Source organism: Nycticebus coucang, chromosome 5, assembly GCF_027406575.1.
Source record: "Nycticebus coucang isolate mNycCou1 chromosome 5, mNycCou1.pri, whole genome shotgun sequence".
In the NCBI taxonomy this organism is placed as follows: Eukaryota; Metazoa; Chordata; class Mammalia; order Primates; family Lorisidae; genus Nycticebus; species Nycticebus coucang.
In genome coordinates, this window is record NC_069784.1 from 58,352,945 (window position 1) to 58,373,996 (window position 21,052).

The window sequence follows — 21,052 nt, forward strand, 5'->3', positions numbered from 1 at the left end:
GCCCATAAGGAACCCCTAAGACCCACCCCTAAGTTTCATCATGAACAGTAGAGGACTCTTCTGGAAACCCACCCTCCACCCACAGAAAGTGGCCAGCTCAGAACAGTTTGATGAGAATATTTCAGATTGTATATGAAACCAGCACAGTGTACCCCTTGATTGCACTAATGTACACAGCTATGATTTAACAATAAAAATAATTAAAAAAAAAAAGAAAGAAAGAAAGTGGCCAGCTCAACCTCCCTACACCAGAGGTCAGCTGAAACCAGAGAGGGGCCACTCGCCCACTGCAACAGTAATGATGTTCCTTCCTTGGGCACTCATCATGTGCCAGGCTCTCTGACAAGTACATTAAATGACGTGTGGTACTGTACCTCTACTGACCCTGTGAGGGAAGTCCTATGAATACCTCCATTTTACAGAAGAGGACTTGATGCGAAGAGCACACCCAAAGTCCCAAAGATAGTAAGTGGCAAAGCTGGGATTCAACCCAGCCCTGGCAGCCCCACCTTCCCCTTAGTCATCCAGAGCAGCACACCTGGGTTCAAACCCTTTCCCAAGGTGTGCACACACACCCTCATCTCCTGCCAGAGGGCTGCCACTGGCAGAGAGAAACCTGTCCCTCAGAGGAGACCAGGTCACCCACCTTTGGGGCCTGGTGCCACCCTCCAGCCAAATCCACGAGGAAAAGTGAGACCCCATTCACTTCACTGCCAACTACTCCAGCCCCACAAGTTCCAGACCACTACCATTCACCCCAAATTCCCCTCACCCATGGACCCTGGGGGAAGGAGTGTCCAGTCAAGACAACATCTTTCACTTTTTTCATTTTTTATTAATCAAATGATATAAAACAAACATCATTCTGTAAATGCCAGAGCACCCAGCTGGTCCTCTTCACCCCCAATATCATGCCCTTAGCCTCTCCCCAAGCCCTGCTCTCCCTCCTCCCCTGCCCTAGCCCAGAGAGAGTCCTGGGAGGAGGCTGGGGCAGAGCTAGAGGAAGGAAGGGACATCAGTGGACAGACAGCTATGATTTGGGCTGGGAAAGAAATTAGGAGGAGTAGGTTCTTAAAGACCAATTTTAGTTTCAAATACCCAGCCGTATTCTCAGCCCTATTCTTCAAATCATTTCCCAAAGCCCAGCTCCTCTCTGCCCTCCCCCCCTACCAAATTCCCTCCAGCATCCCTCAATATCCATCCCTGGCCCAACCCACCCCCAAGCCTATCTCTGGTAGGTACACCTGGATCTGTAAACTCCACAGAGCGCCCAGGACGGAAGTACATGGAGACCCTGGGGAAGGCCATTGAGACGTGGATGTGGACAGAAGTGAGGAGGGGTGCAGGCCAGGGAGTAGGGCGGTGGTGAAAGAGTTTTTATTTCCAGACCCACAGTCTCTAAGGGCCCCTCTCCCCAACACCTGCCAAGCATTCCAGGGGGAGTTCTCAGCTCCCTTGGACAGGGCTCTCCAGCTTCACACTCTTGGCTGCTTCTCCAATCAGCTCCCAGAAACTCCCAAACTCCAGCTTAGAGTCGCTACAGCTGCACAGGTTGGCAATTTTCTCTTCCAGCCCACAGTTGCTCTAAGAGAGGGAACACGCTTTGCTCAAGGAGGCAGCATCTTCAAATCTTCCCATCCTGCCCTACGCAGGTGTGGGAGCAGGACCTGAGCCTCCCTGGCCAGGGGAAGGGCTGGGGGTTGCTAGCGCCAGTGTGGGTGGGGTCTCAGAGCATTTGCTTGGGAAGTCAGGGTATGGGCTGGGCTGGGGTCCTCTCCCTCAGTACCGGCACGAGGTGAGGCAGCTGCTGGGTGACCAGGTCTCGTAGCTCAGAGGGGGTCAGTGTCTCCTTCCCACCCTCTACAGAGTACTGGTGGAAGTTCTTGATGAGGGTCTCAATGGCCCTCTCCACATCACTGAATTCCTGGGCATCCTGAAGGCAGTGGATGCAGAGTCAGGAAGGCTCCTCCCACCCACAACACCCTCTTCCCCCGTGAGCCTGGCAAAGAACACTCCAAAGCCCAGAATCCAACCCCTCTGTTCCCACCCCTGGCCTGGCCTCCAGGCCACAGTGGCCTCTGCCTGAGCCACAGGTTGGGCAAGGCTTCCGTCCCCACCCCCCGAGCCCAGGCAGAGCAGGTCCCAGCATGCAACCGGCATCCTCTTCCAGGAGGACTCCATCTGCAGCACCTTGTGTGGGCCCCAGGGAGGGAGTTCGGCTCTCACCGGCTGCATCTGGGGTGCAGGGTAAGGCCGAGGTGAGGGGCAAAAATCAGTGGGGACACAGACCCTCAGGGTGGAGGAGTGTAGGAACAGAAAGACAGGCTAGGATGGATGGGCCCACCTCAGCATTGGCTGACCGACACTGTCCCATGGTTCCTGGTGCGCTCGGTCCTTTGTTGAGTTTTGTCGTCTTACTGCCTGCCCTAGAGGAGCTGATGGCTCATGATCTGCCCAGAGAAATGGGAGGCCTGAGGTGAGGGGAGGGCTCAGTGTTTCTTTCCCAAATGCTCCACCCTAGATGGTCTGTGCCTTGCCAAGAGGTCAGAGACAACTAACTCCCCAGAGTACAGTCCCTATCCTAGCTCCATGAGCCAAGGTCACAGCCCCAGCCCACCCCATTTCTCACCTTATCCTCTTCCAACTACCCACCTCCATTTGAAACATGCCCCTAACCTCCAGACCTTGCCCCTAGCCCTTACCTTGGCAGACCAGGGTAGGAAAAGCTAAGTGAGCCCTCTGGACTGGGGCAGCCCATTTGGATGAAAAGCCCTGGGTTTCCTTACCTGGTGGCAGCTGCTGACTGAGGACAGGAGGAGCCAGTTTACCTGAGCTCAGCTCTTATACCTGGGGGAAGGGAGGGGAGGCAGGGGGCTGGGCCTCCTCCCTAAGCCACCCCAGCTATTGCAACTACCTAGGCAGAGAGCCAGCTGTGTGGGCCCCACCCTCCATTGGCCAGAGTTCCTCAGCCTACCCTCACCCGTGCCACGAGGAGAGGAGGGGGCAGTTATGGGAGGCTTGGGCTGGCCTGCCCTTGGCCCCAGATCAGCTTGTGGGGTCTTAGAGAAAGGGGGAGGGCTTGGCAAGCCCTGGGGCCAAGTCTGGGAGGTGGAAGAGCCTGGGGTAATTGTGGGCATCTAAGTCCGTGACTCAGTTACCAGAAAAGCAGCAGCAGCAGAGGTTGATCAAGGCAGGGTTTGAGAGACAGAGGGAGGGCCACAAGAGCCTCTCTGTACTTTCCAAGTGTCACTCACACCCTCCTCTCAACCAGGGCCAATTTGGATAGTGACACTCAAGCCTGCCTAGAGCTCAGCCTTTCCCAGTCCTGACTACAGAGATGAATGGAGAGAACTTGGTCGGGAGGAAGGACCCAAGGAAAGGCAGCCTGGATGAGGAAGCCAGACTGGGTGAGTACTGACCTGACTTCCTTCAGCTCCCACAGTGGCCCAGAGTCCACATGTGCAAGGCCCAGATGGGCTGCCTGGCAGCTAACACCTGTCCAAACTGGTTAGGCTGCATGCTCCTCCTTCTGCTCAGGACCTCAGAACCTAGAGCCTTCCCTGACTTATCAGCTGGACGAGTAACAGCCCTGGGAGCCTGGACTGTAGCACCAGGGATTCAGCCCAACCCAGATGGCTTTCTCACTCAGGGCCAGAGGCCTGGAACTTGAAGTCATGGGGTGGGGTGGGGGTGGGAGGAGGAAGGGCTGAAGTGTCAGCAAGGAGCAGGGCAGGAATGGGGCAAGCCGAGGGCCAGAGTTCCTGGGAGCCTTTTCTAAATGCAGAGGTCAGAGCATACCTCCCCATCTCCCTCCCGATATCACTTTCTAGGGCTCCCTATACTGCACTTTTGGTCTCAATCTGGGGCCTTCTGCATCTCAATGGAGGGGCCTGTCCAAGAGCATCTCGATCTGAAAGTTCCTCTGAGGGACTCTCAATCTGAGGGCTTCCCTGAGAGGGACTCAGCCTGAGGTCCCTTAAGGAGTCACAGTCTGAGTGCCCCTTATGGAGTCTCCTGTGAGGGAGCCCTCCAGGGTGGGAGCCCCTAAGGACAGTCTCCACCAGTGATCCCTCATATTCCCTGTCTGGAGGTCACTCTGAAGTCTCTGTCCAGAGACCTTGAGATAGGAGGCTTCAATGTGGAATCTTTTCATGGTGTTTGACAGGGAGCTTGTCTGAGTCCTGACTGTCAGAAGCAGCGTGGGACACCGGCGGGCTGGCAGAGCTGCCCTGCCCCTGCGCCCTCTGGTGGTTGACAGTGCAGACCACATGCCCCCAGGGCAGCCAGGCTTGATGCCAACTCTGCTTCCCATAGGCCACTGCTCTCTCCCCGCTAGCCTGGAGAGAACCTGTCTGTCCCACCTTCTGCTTTGTGTCTGCTGAGAAAGGATGGTGGGAGGAGGTCCAGTGCTCCCAAACACCCATCCAGACAGGGTCCTGGTTAATCAGAGGCTCTGTAATTTTAACCCAGTTGTACCTAATGTGACCCTCATCTTTAACGAAGAACTTAAAATAGGACCTACCACAAAGGGCTGTGACAATTAATTGAGATAATGCAAGTGAAATGTTTAGCACTGTGCCTGGCACTTAGTAAGCCTTCAACACATGTCCACTGCTATTATTATCCTCCCAGACAAACCCCAGGACAAGAACACCAGGAGCCAGGACCATGCAGCTGAGTCCCATGAGGTACCTAGTGGGCAGAATCCCCTCTCCTGCCCCATGTCTATGTCTCTACTTTTCATATATGCATTCAACTTTTTTTTTTTTTTTTTTTTTTTGAGACAGAGCCATAGCATCACAGTTCACAGCAACCTCAAACTCTTGGGCTTAAGAGATTCTCTTGCCTCAGCCTCCCAAGTAGCTGGGATGACAGGCACCCTCCACAAGGCCTGGCTATTTTTTTTTTTTTTTAGAGATGAGGTCTCGCTCTGGCTCAGGCTTGTCTCAAACCTGTGAGCTCAGGCAATCCACCCATCTGGGCCTCCCAAGTGCTAGGATTACAGGCGTGAGCCACCACACCCAGCCCAACATTTTTTCTTAGATAGAGTCTCACTCAGACACCCTATCAGGGGTCCTCAAACTGTGGCCCGCAGGCCACATGAGGCGGTGTGATTGTATTTGTTCCCGTTTTGTTTTTTTACTTCAAAATAAGGTATGTGCAGTGTGCATAGGAATTTGTTCATAGTTGTGTTTTTTTTTTTAACTATAGTCCGGCCCTCCAGCGGTCTGAGGGACAGTGAATTGGCCCCCTGTTTAAAAAGTTTGAGGACGCCTGCCCTAGATAGAGTACCATAACATCAGCCTAACTCACAGCAACCTCAAACTCCTGGGCTCAAGCAATGCTCCTTCCTCAGCCTCTTGAGTAGCTGGGACTACAGGTGCTGACCACAAACCCCACTAATTTTTTTATTTTTAGTAGAGATGGGATCTCTCTCTTCCTCAGGCTGGTCATGAACACCTGAGCTCAAGAGATCCTCCTTCCTGAGCCTCCCAGAATGCTGGGATTACAGGCGTGAGCCACCACACACAGCCCATTCAACCATTTATTGCTGAACACCTACTCTGTAGGTGTTAGACCTGGTGTTAGACCTGGTGTTAGACACTGCATAATATTCAAAGATGAATAACACTCCCTGTCCTTAAGGAGCTCATACTCTTCAGACCCACCCTCAGGGCAAGGCAGAGCTTTCCCATCACCTGGTCTCCAAAGAAGAAACCACAGTGGCATGAGTAAGAAACACTTGCATTTCAAGGAGGAAGCTTTATTTGGGGAAAGTGGGGTTCTGCTCAGCCCTGCCCAGCCCTGCCCAGCCCTACCCCACCTGCCCCAATCCCAGCCAGCTGGCTTTACTTCTTCCGGATCTCCAGGGCCTTCTCCTTCTTGATTTCCTTGGCCAGCTCCCCAATCAGTCTCCAGTACTCGTTGAATTTAAGCTCCATGTCCTGATTCACATCCAAGCTCTTCATCTTCTCCTCCAGGGAGCCCACATCCTGAGAAGACATCAAAGAGAGGGTAGGATTAGAAACTAAGGTTCTTCAGACAGGGAGAGAGGGAAGAATTGCAGGCTGCCTGTCTCTGAGGGCCTTTCCCGCAGAGTGCTGGCATCTGTCTCTCACCCGAAGCATGAGGCTGCAGCCCAAAGACTCATTGAGATGGGGTCCCAGTTCCAAGGGACACTGGCAGAGGGAGGTGGAGGATCTGACTTGTAGTGCTCACTCTGGTATAAATACTACTATCATGACTGGTTATAAACCACAAACATGATTTCACTGGGAAGAAATGCAGTCTGTTCTCCCCACAAGCTGGGAGCTGTCCTAAGACCGGATAAAGTCTGACCACCGTAGAGCCTTCTCACCCTCCAGCCTCCTCATTCACAGAAACCTTGAGAAGTTCCCAGTAAATGCTAATTTGCAGAACCCCAGTGTCTTCTTTTATTTATTTATTGCAGTTTTTTTTTTTTTTTTTTGGCTGGGGCTGGGTTTGAACCCACTACCTCCGGTATATGGGGCCGGTGTCCTACTTCATTGAGCCACAGGCACGGCCCAACCCAGTGTCTTCTCTTTTATCCAGTTGGGTTACTAGCCTGGTAGATCTGGGAAATGGCAAAGATGTGGGGGACCCTTGACAAACTCACTCATAATAGCCTATGAAATCAAAGGATGCTGTGAAGTGGATGTTCTGATCAAAGGATGTGTTGCCACAAAAACAATCACAAAAAAAGTTAATTGTTGAACAATAGGTCAGCATCAAACCAGAGAAGAATGCATTTGAGTGGACATTCAGAGGAAAGCAAAAGAGACTTGCCAAATCCCTGAATGGGGCAAAGGTAATTCATAGAAAAGCTTCAAAAACTTTTTTTTTTAAGTTACAATCATGCTTAATGTAAAATACTAGAAGCTTTGCTGATGGAAAGCAAGGGATGGCTAGTGGACCGTTATATCAGGAGGAGGAAAAACATTTAATTAGTAAAAAGAAAAATAAGTATTAACAAGAAAGAAGTAGATTCACCAGTATTAGCAATTATGTGATTGTATGTCTAGAACAAAACAAAAGAATTATAATGGCTAACACAAACTAGTACAAGCACCTAATAGTGCTAACAGTTGCAGGCATCATACTAAACACATTACATACTTTATTTAATCTTCATCTGCTGGAAGAAAAGGTTTTGGCCAGGACAGTGGCTCACACCTGTAATCCTAGCACTCTGGGAGTCTGAGGCAGGTGGATTAGGATTTGGGAGACTAGCCTGAGCAAGAGCAAGACCCCATCTCTACTAAAAATAGAAAAATTTGGCTGGAGGACGTGGCTCATGCCTATAATCCCAGCATTCTGGGCGACCTAGGCGGTGGATCACTGGAGCTCAAGATCAGCCAAGCAAGAGCAAAAAAAAAAAAAAAAAAAATGCCAGGTGTCAACTGCTCTGGAGGCTCAGGCAAGAGAATCGCATAAGCCCAGGAGTTAGAGGTTGCTGTGAGCCGTGTGACGCCATGGCACTCTACCTGAGAGCGATACAGCGAGACTCTGTCTCTACAAAAAAAAAAAAAAAATGCCAGGTGTTATGACAGGTGCCTGTAGTCAAAGCTACTCAGGAGGCTGAGGCAAGAGGATCACTTGACCCCAACAGTTTAAGGTTGCTGTGAGCTATGATGCCACAGCACTCTACCCAAGGTGACAAAATGAGACTCTGTCTCAGAAAAAAAAGAATGAGAGTGAACCAGCCCTATACATACTGAAGCATATCATAAAACTACAGTAATTAAACCATTTTGTTGGGCGGCGCCTGTGGCTCAGTGAGTAGGGCGCTGGCCCCATATACCGAGGGTGGTGGGTTCAAACCCAGCCCCGGCCAAACTGCAACAAAAAAATAGCCGGGCGTTGTGGCGGGCGCCTGTAGTCCCAGCTGCTCGGGAGGCTGAGGCAAGAGAATCGCTTAAGCCCAGGAGTTAGAGGTTGCTGTGAGCTGTGTGAGGCCACAGCACTCTACCCAAGGGCGATACAGTGAGACTCTGTCTCTACAAAAAAAAAATAATAATAAAAAAAAATAAACCATTTTGTTACTAGATAAATAGCAAATAAATGAATGAAACAAAGTGAAGAGACCCAAAATACACATGGAAATTGAATAAATAATAAAGGTGGTATTTCACATCAGTAGGAAAAGTCTAATAATAAAATAAAATCTGTGTTTTTAAAATAAATTAAAATAGGGAAAATCTGGGCGGTGCCTGTGACTCAGGGAGTAGGGTGCCGGCCCCATATACTGAGGGTGGCAGGTTCAAACCCGGCCCCGGCCAAACTGCAACAAAAAAATAGCCGGGCGTTGTGGTGTGTGCCTGTAGTCCCAGCTACTCGGGAGGCTTAGACAAGAGAATCGCCTAAGCCCAAGAGCTGGAGGTTGCTGTTAGCTGTGATGCCACAGCACTCTACTGAGGATGACAAAATGACACTCTGTCTCTAAAAAAAGAAAAGAAAAGAAAATAGGGAAAATCTTCCTAAGCATGGCATAAAACACTGAAGCTAGTTAGGAAAAATTTAATAGATTTGATTACATAAAAATCTTTTATAGTCTCCAGGGAAAAAACTAACAAAACGAAAGTCAAAGGACAAAAGGTAAATTAGGAGAAAATATTTGCAACACACATAACTTTTTTTCACATAATTTTTTTAAAAGGCTAATTTCTTTATTCTATAAGGAACTATAATGAATCAATATTAAAAAGAAAAACTTTGATTAAAAAAATAAACAAGCAGGCTCAGTGCCCGTAGCACAGTGGTTATGGCACCAGCCAAGAACACGGGAGCTGGCGGGTTCGAACCCAGACCAGGCCAGCTGAACAACAATGACAACTACAACAAAAAAATAGCTAGGCGTTGTGATGGGCACCTGTAGTCCCAGCCACTTGGGACTTATGGCAAGAGATCTTGGCAAAAGATCTCTTAAGCCCAAGAGTTTAGCCCAGGTTGCTGTAAGCTGTGATGCCAAGGCAGTCTCCCGAGGGCAACACAGTGAGACTCTGTTTCAAAAACAAAAAATTAAAAACAAAAAAATAAACAAGCAGTTCATAGCTAAAGCAATATAAATATTCATCAAAAATATTTCTTGGCTTGGAGCCACATACACCAGGGCTGGCGGGTTCAAACCTAGCCCAGGCCCTGCCAAACAACAATGACAACTACAACAAAAAAATAGCCAGGCATTGTGGCAGGGGGCCTGTAGTCCCAGCTACTTGGGAGGCTGAGGCAAAAGAATTGCTTAAGCCCAAGAGTTTGAAGTTGCTGTGAGCTGTGATGCCACAGCACTCTACCATGGTGACATAGTGACACTCTGTCTCAAAAAAATATTCTTTTTTCTTTTTTTTGTTTTGTTTTTGGCTGGGGCTAGGTTTGAACCCACCACCTCCGGCACATGGGACTGGCACCCTACTCCTTGAGCCACAGGCACCACCCTATTCTTTTTTCTTGTTTTCACACTCCAGCAAATGCAGGAAAAAAAATATTTTTTACTGTTCAACTTCACTGAGAATTAAATATAAGTATAAATTATATTTATTTTAGATATTACATCAGCAAGAATTAAAAGCTTAATAATACTTAGTTTAGGTAAGGATACAAGTTTTGCATGAACTGAGGGAGGCAGGTAACTGGTACAACCTTGTTAGGAGGCAAATTGGTATTATTCTTAAAAATTAAGAACAAACATGCCTTTGACATATTATTTCTACTGCCAGACATTTACCCTGTTGTTATTTTACCTCAAGTATGTAAACACAGAAAGATATTTGCAGGCCCAGGGAGGTAGCCCTGGGTAGAGTGCCCTAGCATCATCGTAGCTCACAGCAACCTTAGCCTCTTGGGCTCAAGAGCCTCTTGCCTCAGCCTCGGGAGTAGCTGGGACTACAGGCACCCGGCACCATGCCTGGCTAGTTTTTTCTGTTTTTAGTGGCGACAGGATTTCAACTCTTGCTTGCTCAGGCTGGTCTCAAACTCCTAAACTCAAGCAATCCACCCACCTCGGCCTCCCAGAGTGCAGGGATTATAGGCATGAGCCACCATGCCTGACCTTTTCTTTCTTTTTTTTTTTTTTAAGATGTGATATAGTACAGCATATTTATAAACTATTAAGAATGATCCAGTAGGGTAGGAAAAGTTGATAAAGCAAGAGGAAGTCTTTAAGTAGGTGGGAGGGGATAGGATCCAATGAGAAAACTTCTCAGTGAGGGAGCATTTGCAAAGAGATGGTGGACTTTGAGAAGAGAGGGAAAGTTGTGAAATAATCATCTGAAAGAACTGGCAGGGAAAACAAGAGAACTGTCAGCCATTGCCAAGGTCCCTGTGGGGGTTGCAGTTAGAGATTTAAAGTGAGAGAAGTCAATATAGCTGGGCATTTTCCTCCAGCCAGATCCACCTTCCCACCACGGTACAGAACAGTGGGTTTCACCAGCCAGTCAATATAGGTGAAATGTGGGATTTAACCAGAGTTAGGGTTCTGCCAGACAACTAGGACAGAGAAAGACAGAATCAGCTCAGAATCTGAGCTGATGAAAAAAGAAAATGAGAATATAAGGGCTGATGATGGAAGATGTGGGAACACATGTGGTGAAAATAAAGCTAGAGGACATGGCACAGCTGGTCTGACCAGTTCAGGTCCTCTGTGACCTTTACCGCATGTCTCCCATTCTTAATGTTTTGTAAATTTAGCTCCCACCCTAAAGATGCCCATCTTGAATAGTTTAGGAAAATTGATTTAGGAAATGTTAATAGGTCACTGAGTTACGCTGATTATTACTTAAAATAAGGGTTATTGTGGTCTTTGCTTTAGGAGAATTGATATAGGAAATTAACTTTTAGGATTTAGGAATTAGAAATGTTGAGGCCAAGGTAAGTGGATTGCCTGAGCTCACAGGTTTAAGACCAGCCTGAGCCAGAGCAAGACCTCCTCTCTAAAAACAGCTGGGACTCGGCACCCATAGCTCAGCGAGCCCTGTAGCTCAGGGGTTAGGGCACAGGCCACATGCACCACAGCTCAGCAGGTGGGTTCAAACCAGTTCGAAGTCTGCTACACAAACACACAAAAAGCAGCTGGGCATTGTGGCGGGCACCTGTAGTCCCAGCTACTAGGGAGACTGAGGCAAGAGAATTGCTTGAGCCCAAGAATTGGAGGTTGCTACAAGCTGTGACACCATGGTACTCTAAGGAGGGCGACAAAGTGAGACTCTGTCTCAAAACAAAAAGTTGTGTTAAGTCACTGAGTTATGTTGATTGTTATTTAAAATGAGGGTTAATGTGGTCTTTGCTTTGAACCTTTATGTATAAAACTGTGATTTTGGTGCGGGCAAGACACAATTGCAAGAGGGACTTTGCCTAACAAATGCAATCAGTGTAACCTGGTTTATTGTACCCTCAATGAATCCCCAACAATAAAAAAGAAAAAGAAAAAGAAATAAATAATGAAAAAAAAACAAAAACTGTGATATTTGGAAATGGAAGAACAGAACAGTCTTGGAGAGGCTACCCTCCCTGTTCTCCAGAATCACCAGCCTTCTGACAAAGTTTGGTGGACCTGTCCCCACCTCTGTGTGTTGGCTGACAGTGACAGGTGGTGAGACCCTCTTTGTCATGGACAAGCAATAAGGTCAAGCAACTGAAAGTACCAGAGGAAATGCTGGGGTGGAGGAGCTGGATAGAATAGAAGGCACATGACAGGAGCGGGTCATCAGGTAAAGGAAGGCTTGAAATCAGGATTTTGCAAGTGGAGCATTATTTTGGTTAATGACAAAGTCGGAAGCGTGAGCAGAAGAGTGGGGTGCTGAGGGCCAGATACTGTGGTTCATGCCAGTAATCACAGCACTCTGGGAGGCCGAAGCCGGTGGATTGCCTGAGCTCACAGGTTCAAGACCAGCCTAAGCAAGAGTGAGACCCCCATCTTGAAAACAGCTGGGTATTATGGTGGGCACCTGTAGTCCCGCCTACTTGGGAGGCTGCGGCAAGAGAATTGCTTGAGCCCAAGAGTTTGAGGTTGCTGTGAGCTGTGATGCTATGCCCATCTTCAGAGGGCAACAAAGTGAATCTCTGTCTCAATAACAAAATAAAAATAAAAAATAAAATAAATAAGATTTACATATACTAAATAATTAAAAAGCAATACTGGCTCAGTGCCTACATACACTGAAGCTGGCAAGTTCAAGCCCAGCCCAGGCCTGCTAAACAACAATAACAACTGAAACCAAAAAATAGCTGGGCGTTGTGACAGGCGCCTATAGTCGCAGCTACTCAGGAGGCGGAGGCAAGAGAATCACTTAAGCCCAAGAGTTTGAGGTTGCTGTGAGCTGTGATAGCACAGCCCTCTACCCAGGGTTACAGCTTGAGACTCTGTCTCAAAAAAAAAGAGTGAGGTGCTGAGATGAAGGAGAAAAAAATCTTTGGAAATGAGGAGTTCAAAAAATTGAAAAGCCCACATATTGAGTAAGTTGTGTGGGTAGGTGCTGAGTCCACAGAGAATAATGACAGAAGCAATAATGAGAAGAAAAACAGCGAGCCAACAGCTGGGGAGCTATAAGGAGTACAATAAGAGGGACCGCAGGCAGCAGAAGCTGGAAGGTTTTAGGAAGAAGAAAAAACTAAAATCAGGAAGAAGCCATGGAAAGCAAAGAGGTCACTTCCTGCATTTCCAAGCCCCAAAGGGAGTTGGATTTGAAAGAAGAACCAGTCACAGCTTGGCAAGATTAATAGGAAAGCTTCACTTGCAGGGGAGAGACTGAAGGTTCCAGAGAGAAGAAAGGAAAGTTTGAGAAGTCAGAAGATGTCACCTGCAGGGGTCTTCAAACTTTTTAAACAGGGGGCCAGTTCACTGTCCCTTAGACCATTGGAGGGCAGGACTACAGTTTAAAAAAAAAAACTATGAACCAATTCCTATGCACACAGCACATATCTTATTTTGAAGTAAAAAGACAGAACGGGAACAAATAAAATCACACCGCCTCATGTGGCCCGCGGGCCACAGTTTGAGGACCCCTGATAGAGGATCCATATTAACTCATTTTAATGTGTTTGTGAATTTTCAGAAATGATTCTCCTGTACAAGGAACTGGTTAGTGTTTTGTTTGTTTGTTTTGGAGACCTATTCTAGGAGACCCTTCCTATTTTGACCTCGGTAGAATGCCATGGCATCACTGCGCACAGTAACCTCTAACTTTTGGGCTTAGGCGATTCTCTTGCCTCAGCCTCCCAGAGTAGCTGGGACTACAGGCGCCCACCACAACACCCAGCTATTTTTTGTTAGTTTGGCCGGGGCCAGGTTCAAACTCACCACCCTCGGTATATGGGGCCGGCACTCTACCCACTGAGCCACAGGTGCTGCCCAGTCCATGGAATTTGAATCCTGACTCCCCACTATGAATAGAAGAGAAGGAATGAGCCTGCTGGGCACCCTATTGAGGGGATGCCCCTAGAGGGTGGGAATTAATCACATATGCCCCTTACAGGCCCTTTTGCACTGAAAGTCTGTGACTCTAATGAATTTAGCCATCTCTTTATTTTTGACAAGTCCTTTCCCACTGCTAAGCCTCAGTTTCCATATATGTAAAGTGAGGAGTTTGAACTGTATGTTCTCTTGCCTCCTCCTAGCTCTGATAATCTTCAAATCTCTTGGAAGCTCTGGATCCAGTCCTGTGTTGGGGAAATGAGACCAGAGAGGCACAGAAGATGCACAAGAAGTCAATAGCATTGGCCCAGGACTGGCTCAACACCTGTAGTGTTCTCTGGGACACTAAGACAGGTGGATTGCTTGAGCGCAGAAGTTCCAAACTAGCCTGAGCCAGAGCAAGACCCTGTCTCTACTAAAAATAGAAAAATTAGCTGGAGGTGGTGAAATCTGTTGTCCTAGCTACTTAGAAGGCTGAAGCAATAGGACCGCCTGAACCCAGGAGATGGAGGTTGCTGTGAGCTATAGTACCCCGGCACTCAGGGTGATGGAGTCTAAAAAAAAAAAAATAGCATCATCTGAGAGGAACAGAAGACCCAATACTTCCACTTGTAGGAACACAAGCATCTTTGCTTTCCTTGTTACACATACACACACATTCTAGGCAAGAAAACCCAGAACCATTTACACCTGCAGTCACCCACACCCATCCTGTGGCCACATCATCATACTCAAGTTGTATTCACATCACCACAAACACAGTGTCCCACAATCACCGTCTCCCAAAATCTCAATCCAGAGACCTCTTAGTACCTTGAGCAGATGAGGCAGCTGCTGAGTAATCAGTGCCTTAAACTCTTCAATGCTGAGGCTGCCCTTCCGGCCTTCCTTCCCTGCAAAGGTGAAGAATGTGGTGACTACTGTCTCAATGGCCATCTCCAACTCAGTCAGAGGCTCTGCTGCCATGACTCCCTGGGGCTGGCGCTGACCTGCGGAACAGGGAAGGAGCAGAGAGGGAGAGTCAGGGATCAGGTCCCTGTCTTGGTGCTGCCACCTCAGACCTCTGCCTGGAGGGCACCGTGTGGGAAGAGGGAAGACACAGGGGCTGAGCTTGGGGAAGGGGGCCAGGCAACAGCAGTTCAGTTTAGGTGTGAATGGGGCATTTGGTTCCAGAAACCCTCTGGTAGGCCTCATAGTCTCAGAGGGTCCTTCTCAAGTGTCTGTGTCTTAGGGACCCCCTGTGGTAGCTCCTCAATCTGAAGACTCCTCTGAGAGATTTCAGCCTGGAGTCCTTCTTTGGAGTTATTTTGAGTCTGATGGCCCCTCTGTGGGGTGCTGTTCCAAGCGCCCCTTCTTGTCTCACCCAGCCTCACAGGGTCTGGAGATGGTTTGTCTCCAAAACATGTTTATGTTGGGACCTGGTGTCCAACTGCCTGCACCCCGCCCGCCCACACACACTCTTCCCAGCAGAGAAGCCTAAGGTCTGGGCAGTGGCCAACCATGGTCAAACCTCGCTGGGGCGGACAGATCCATCTTCCTTGCTCCCCAGCCCTGCCCCTCCTCAGGGCTGGCTGAGAAGAGTGCTTGCCCAGGCCCTCAAGGTTCTCCCGGTTCCTGCTGCCCCCTGACAAGGGTGCTGGGACAAGACTCCTCTGAGCCCTGCGCACAGGAGGGTAGGCAAGGCACTCGCAGCCACTGGGGTGCAGAGGGGAGAGCTGAAGGAAGGGACTGCCCCTCCTCCCCACCTTCTCTGCCCACACCCACACTCCGGCAGGGACTGTTGCTGGGATTCCCAGAGCCACTTCCTGAATTCCTCCCTAGGCTGGTTCTGGGGGAGGGCTGGGACTCTAGGAGAGAAGAGGCTCCCCAGGCTCTTTCCAGGGTCAGGGGCCCGCAACTTACCGGGGTGCAGCCTCACCAGGTGCAGCGCTCGCAAGAGCTGGAGCCCGCAGACTGAGGTTTACCAGCAAGAGACGGGAGAGAGACAGCGAACAGAGCCGGCCAGCAGGAGTGCTCTTGTGGCCGGAGGTGTCAAGTTCCCGTCGTTGATTCCGAACAGGAGCCGCCCAATCACGCCTCTCGCCCTGCAATCAGGCCTGGCCTCGGCCCCCCAAACAGACTCATGTGCACCCCGCGCGCGGAAAGGGGCTGCATGGAGCGAGGCTCCTAGTGTCTATCCCCCCAAACCACCACACTCCCCACATCTAATCAGGAGAGTCTATGTCAGGGAAGGGGGAGGAACAACAGCTGATTGAAAAAAATCAGCCCAGGGAGCTCAGCACGGAGAGGCCAGACCCTTCCAGGGTCCCTGCAGACCAAGACCCAAACCCCTGAGAACCCCAGGCTGAGACGCCCATGGAAGAGTTCTAGATTGAAACCCCTCAGGAAGGCCCCTCAGTGGACCCTCTGCCCTGCTCAGCAGCGGGAGCATCTCAGGCCCCTCCTTGCGCCTCCTTCCCCACTTCCTCCCTCTTGCCTGGCCTGCTGGTGCCCAGCAGGGGGAAGGGGGCCAGCCAAGGCCAGTTAGAGACACAAGGCAGCCTGTTTCAGCCCAGGAGACAGAGGGCGCCTCTGTCCGCAGCTGGCCTCTTGCCCTGTTGGGTGTCTGTATGTGAAGGGGTGGAGCCGGTGGGGGACAAGGGAGGAAGGACACTGAAGACAGGTCTCCCCACACAGCTCCAGCAGCCACACTTGCAGCCTTGACTGGCCACCTAGAACCTGTTTCCACTTCTGGCTGGCTGACTGTGAGTATCCCCCAACCTATGCTAGGACCCATGGTGTGGCCAGCCTGGGAGAAAGGGGGCCTCTAAGGGATTCCAAGAGTCTGGGGACAATAGAATTATGGTTCATTGAGTATCTGGCAGGGCAGTCAGGCTGAGGGCAGTCTGGGATTTGAGAGGAAGTAGGTTTGCAAGGTAGTGAAGAGAGTTAAGTGAGCTGAGGGTCAGAGCTGGAGTTCAGCAGAGGGGACCAGTGAGGACTCCCTACAAGCTCTCAGTACCTTACCCCACACACACAGAGCCCTCAAGTTCTCTGCCGAGGCCCTCCCCTTCCATGGGGTAAGAGTAAGAGAGAAGACAGCTCTGCCCCCTTCCATCCTCCATCTCTGCCAGCCCACCCAGCCTTGCCAAGATAATTCCCAGGGAATCCCGGGGGTGGGTGACAGAGCATGGCTCCTGTGACATCAGGAAGAAGGGGCCCTGGATGCTTACCTGCTCCCAACTCGATCTTATACACAACCTCCCCTTTCCTTCTCCTCTTTCTTGGCCCAGACCTCCAGACTCCTCTTTCCCCCAATCCTTTCCTCTTTATTTTCCTGTCTGCCCTGCCTGGGTCCTCTCAGAACTGCCCACACACAAACATAAAACCCTAGGCTGCTCTAGGGCTCCAGGCAACTCCCATGCAAGCCCCTCCTGTCTAGGGTCGTAACTGAACCACCAGCATCTCTCCCTCAAGCACCCCCTTATCCTCTCCATCAACCCAGGCTTAGGTTCCATCTCCCTGTGTCTCTGTGACAACTGCTTCTCATGTCCGGAGTTCAGGTGACACTCACAAGGGCCCCATTGATGACCTGGCATACCATCTGATCAGGGCCTATTGTCCAGCCCCCCAGGCCTGGGGAGGGTTGGGGATACCTGATCTGAGACACTTGAGCTGCCCCTGGGACTGTGACTATAGAGGGCTTGACTATCTCAGTGCCAAGGGCAAGAGACCTCCCACCAATAGCAGTCCCTCCTCGTAACAGACTCTCCATTCATCCCAGGCTGCTGACAGAGAGCTCAGAGGCAATGCAACCCCTTCCCCAACTAGCCAAGAAGCCTTAGGCACCTACTCAGGCTGCCACCACTCCATCAGACTCATTGAGGTGCCAAAATAACTCCTTGCCAGGGGTAGGCAGCAGATATAAGACTATAGATGAGACTCCAGCCCACCAAGCCACAGAGCTTGGCTGTGCTAGACAGGCATAGGGTAAAAATAGAGCCAGAGTGAGCCTTGCCTGGTCCTGTGACCACCCTGCTGCCCCACCCTCCTCAGTCTCTGCCCGGCAGCTGGTGTAGATGCCTACTGGAGGCCCCTGGAGCCAGCCCAGCCCCAGCTGCTCTCTCTCCATGACCCAACCATGATTCCTCTGGGCTGGGGTACAGATCTGGGGACACAGAGGACAGGTCTGAATTTGGGTCTGTTGGAGGACTAGGTGGGCTTCCCTCACCTAGTCCCCAAGTACACTAGACCTAGTCCCTAGCTCCCTTCCATTGTTGGGGGGTTATGCAGGTGCACTGCTGTGATGGGCTCTGAGCTGGAGACAGCGATGGAGACCCTCATCAACGTGTTCCATGCCCACTCGGGCAAGGAGGGGGACAAGTACAAGCTGAGCAAGAAGGAGCTGAAAGAGCTGCTGCAGACCGAGCTCTCTGGCTTCCTGGATGTAAGCAGAGGGTGGGAGGAGGATGGAGTGGGAGAGGGGTGGGGCAAAGTGGAGGTACCTCTCTGCCATCTCCCCACCCACCCCAGTTCAACCCCATCATCTTCCTCCTCTCGCAGGCTTCTCTCCTGGGTTTTCTCAGGTGCCTGACTCCTCCTGGGTCAAGTCAAAATGGTCTGGTTTATTGGTCCCCTGTTGAGTGCTGGGCCTATGTAAATTCATCAATAAGGCTCGACAGTCTAGAAGGGAATGACTGACACTTAAAAGTAGACCATGGGGGCCAGGCGCAGTGGCTCACAGCTATAATCCCAGCACTCTGGGAGGCCAAGGTGGATGGACTGCCTGAGCTCAGGAGTTGGAGACCAGCCTGAGCAAGACCTTGTCTCTAAAAATAGCCGGATGCCTGTAGTCCCAGCTACTCTGGAGGCTGAGGCAAGAGAATCACTTGAGCCCAGGAGTCTGAGGTTGCTGTGACCTGACGCCAGGATACTCTACCAGGGGGCAACAAAAGTGAAACTGTGTCTCAAACAAACAAAAAAAAAAGCCAACCAAACAAAAGTAAACCATGCTGGCCAGGCCCAGTGGCTCATGCCTGTTAATCCTAGCACTCTGGGAGGCTGAGGTTGGAAGAATGATTGAGATCAGGAGTTCCAGATCAGCTTCAGCAAAAGTGAGAACCCCACCTATACTAAAAATATAAAAACTAACCAGGTGTTGTGGCCGGCACCTGTAGTCCCAGCTACTTGGGAGGCTGACGCAAGAGGATCACTTGAGCCCAGAGTTTGAGGTTGCTGTGAGCTATGATGATACCCAGGGTGACAGAGTGAGATGCTCAAAAAAAAAAAAGTAAACCATGATGACCCCATTATCTAGGCTAAAAAAAAAATTAAACAATAACAAAAAGTAAACCATGAACTCCAGGAAGCATGAAAAGCCTAACAGGGGTGCTAGAAAATGTTGTGACTGACCTGAAGGAAGACCGCTTCCCTGAAGAGGTGATCCCTGAGCCACGGAAGAGGGGCTTCCACTGGAGGATTATGAGGGTAAATACAGACATTTTAGGAGGAGGCATCTGCATGCACAGAAGTAAAGGAGAAAGAAAAAATATAGAGCATGCCTAGTAGTTTCATTTGACTGGTGTGAAGGATGCAGAAAGGGGACCACATAGTAAAGAAACCTCTGGGCACAGCAGAACATGCACTAGCTGTGAGGTTTTATTAGAGTGGGTTCAAATTCTGGCTCTGCTTCTTTCTAGCAGTGTAACTTTGGGAACATTCATTTAACCACCAACTGTCAATCTGTTTCTTCTCCAGAAGAAAAGTAATGAAACTTACCTCATACCATTTGTATCGGTATGAGGTATTTTAGAAAATGCTCCTAAAGCTTGTCATATGGTCACTGATGTTAATATTATAATAACAGCTTATTCTGCAAGCAACAGGAGCCCTCCAGTGTTCTAGGAGAGCAGAGTCCCATAATTAGTTGTAGTTCCTCTTTTTGTCTCTCTTCAACCACCTTCCCCACCCTTTGCTGAGTGTTGCACAACTCCCTACACACCACCCCCTCTCTCCCTCTCTGCCCACAGGCCCAGAAGGATGCGGATGCTGTGGACAAGGTGATGAAGGAGCTAGATGAGAATGGAGACGGGGAGGTGGACTTCCAGGAGTATGTGGTGCTGGTTGCTGCTCTCACAGTGGCCTGTAACAACTTCTTCTGGGAGAACAGATGAGCAGACGCCAGTGGGCAGCGCCCTTCCTCTCAGCCCTGCCAGACCTGCCTCTTCACCCTGCTTCCACCTTAGCCCACTTCTCCCTCTCCCATTCCCACTCTTGCCTACCTCTCCAATCCACAAAGGGCGCAGGAGCAGCAGTCCAGGCCTACAACTCATCTTTCATTAAAGGCTCCTCTCTCACCTACCATTTGGTGTCTGTCTCTTCAGTCTGGAAGTGAGTGGAGAATTGAGGCCTGTTTACTCCCAACTCCCCTTATTTGGGAAGGGGTCTTAAATTAATTAGGGAGAGGTCACAATGCATTACATCTTCCTATTTGAGGAATACTCAAGGCCCAGGAATGTGGGGTTTCAACGATCCAGCTGCAAGTGGAGAAGACATCATTTTCTCTGCCATAAAAGCTGAACAAAAACATCTTTCAACCTTCAACGACTATTTAAGATAAACTTTGTGTAGGAATTAGGGAGATGGCAATGACCAAAACAAACACCATCCTTACCTTCACTGGAGTACAGTTCAGTAAGGATGATGGGCCATTAAACACACACACACACACACACACACACACACACACACACACACACACCAGGAATAAAAGGGTCTCAATGCATATATGGGGTGAAGAAAGGTGGAAATGTGTTCATTCATTCATTCCTCAAACATTCAGCACTGTATTGTGTAGGGAGGCATGAGGAAAACCCCCTTATAGATCTGCATCAAGTCCACATGAATGGAAGGTGGATCAATGACCCGAAGGTCCCCTCCTAAAGGATTAAACAATATTCAGGCCAAGTGGGCAGAGGAAGAAGCAAACAGGAAAACCGGCCGGGCGGGGGTGGCCATCGCAGGACCCGCTAGCGGTACAGGGGCTCCAGGCTTCTAGAGCTTCCCAGCCTTCCGGACGGGGCGGACCGGCGCAAGTCTCCTGTAAAGATTTGTAGACCCTATGCCTTGGCCGAGGGCGGGGAAGGGAATACGGGACCCAAATCTCCTCTCCGTGCCTGGACTATGAACGAACGGCCCCTTAAGTTCGCAGCACAACCCCAGTTCTTTTTTTTTTTTGTAGAGACAGAGTCTCACTTTATGGCCCTCGGTAGAGTGCCATGGCATCACACAGCTCACAGCAACCTCCAACTCCTGGGCTTAAGCGATTCTTTTGCCTCAGCCTCCCGAGTAGCTGGGACTACAGGCGCCCGCCACAACGCCCAGCTATTTTTTGGTTGCAGTTCAGCCGGGGCCGGGTTTGAACCCGCCACCCTCGGTATACGGGGCTGGCGCCTTACCGACTGAGTCACAGGGGCTGCCCAACAATCCCAATTCTTGAAGGCGAAGCACCGGAGAGCCCAAACTGGCCACTGGTCACGCCCCTCGAGGGCGGAGCACTACAGTAACTCTAGAACCTTTGCTAAAGCCCCTCCTTCCCTGTAGGGCTCCGCCTCTGACCTCTGCGCAGGCGTGGCACCAGTCTGTTCC

At 50.1% G+C, this 21,052-nt stretch overlaps 3 protein-coding genes and 1 long non-coding RNA gene across 6 annotated transcripts; 2 read left to right on the forward strand and 2 right to left on the reverse strand.

Annotated features, from left to right (window-relative positions):
* Positions 1-814: 814 nt before the first annotated feature.
* Positions 815-2,721, reverse strand: S100A14 (S100 calcium binding protein A14). Its single transcript, XM_053591130.1, has 4 exons — positions 2,703-2,721; positions 2,345-2,450; positions 1,787-1,933; positions 815-1,584 (listed from the first exon to the last, which is right to left on the reverse strand). The coding sequence occupies exons 2-4, from the start codon at positions 2,372-2,374 to the stop codon at positions 1,447-1,449; spliced, it is 315 nt and encodes a 104-aa protein (XP_053447105.1). The 5' UTR covers positions 2,375-2,450; positions 2,703-2,721; the 3' UTR covers positions 815-1,446.
* LOC128585821 (uncharacterized) lies at positions 1,940-14,217 on the forward strand. Its single transcript, XR_008380115.1, has 3 exons — positions 1,940-2,258; positions 3,272-3,407; positions 13,630-14,217. It is a non-coding gene; the product is annotated as an uncharacterized LOC128585821 (long non-coding RNA).
* S100A13 (S100 calcium binding protein A13) lies at positions 5,736-20,899 on the reverse strand. Of its 3 annotated transcripts, none has more exons than XM_053591136.1 (6): positions 20,863-20,899; positions 19,687-19,789; positions 18,818-18,876; positions 15,329-15,522; positions 14,240-14,415; positions 5,738-5,993 (listed from the first exon to the last, which is right to left on the reverse strand). In XM_053591136.1, exons 5-6 carry the CDS (start codon positions 14,390-14,392, stop codon positions 5,850-5,852), a joined length of 297 nt encoding a protein of 98 aa, XP_053447111.1. In that variant the 5' UTR covers positions 14,393-14,415; positions 15,329-15,522; positions 18,818-18,876; positions 19,687-19,789; positions 20,863-20,899; the 3' UTR covers positions 5,738-5,849. The 3 variants fall into 3 exon arrangements, with proteins under 3 accessions (XP_053447112.1, XP_053447111.1, XP_053447110.1); XM_053591135.1 differs by having other exon boundaries at positions 18,818-18,921; positions 20,863-20,895; XM_053591137.1 differs by lacking the exons at positions 15,329-15,522; positions 18,818-18,876; positions 19,687-19,789; positions 20,863-20,899 and adding an exon at positions 14,937-15,210 and having other exon boundaries at positions 5,736-5,993.
* Positions 15,555-19,763, forward strand: S100A1 (S100 calcium binding protein A1). The gene is made up of 3 exons (XM_053591145.1): positions 15,555-16,170; positions 17,699-17,852; positions 19,435-19,763. Exons 2-3 carry the CDS (start codon positions 17,712-17,714, stop codon positions 19,576-19,578), a joined length of 285 nt encoding a protein of 94 aa, XP_053447120.1. The 5' UTR covers positions 15,555-16,170; positions 17,699-17,711; the 3' UTR covers positions 19,579-19,763.
* Positions 20,900-21,052: the final 153 nt, after the last annotated feature.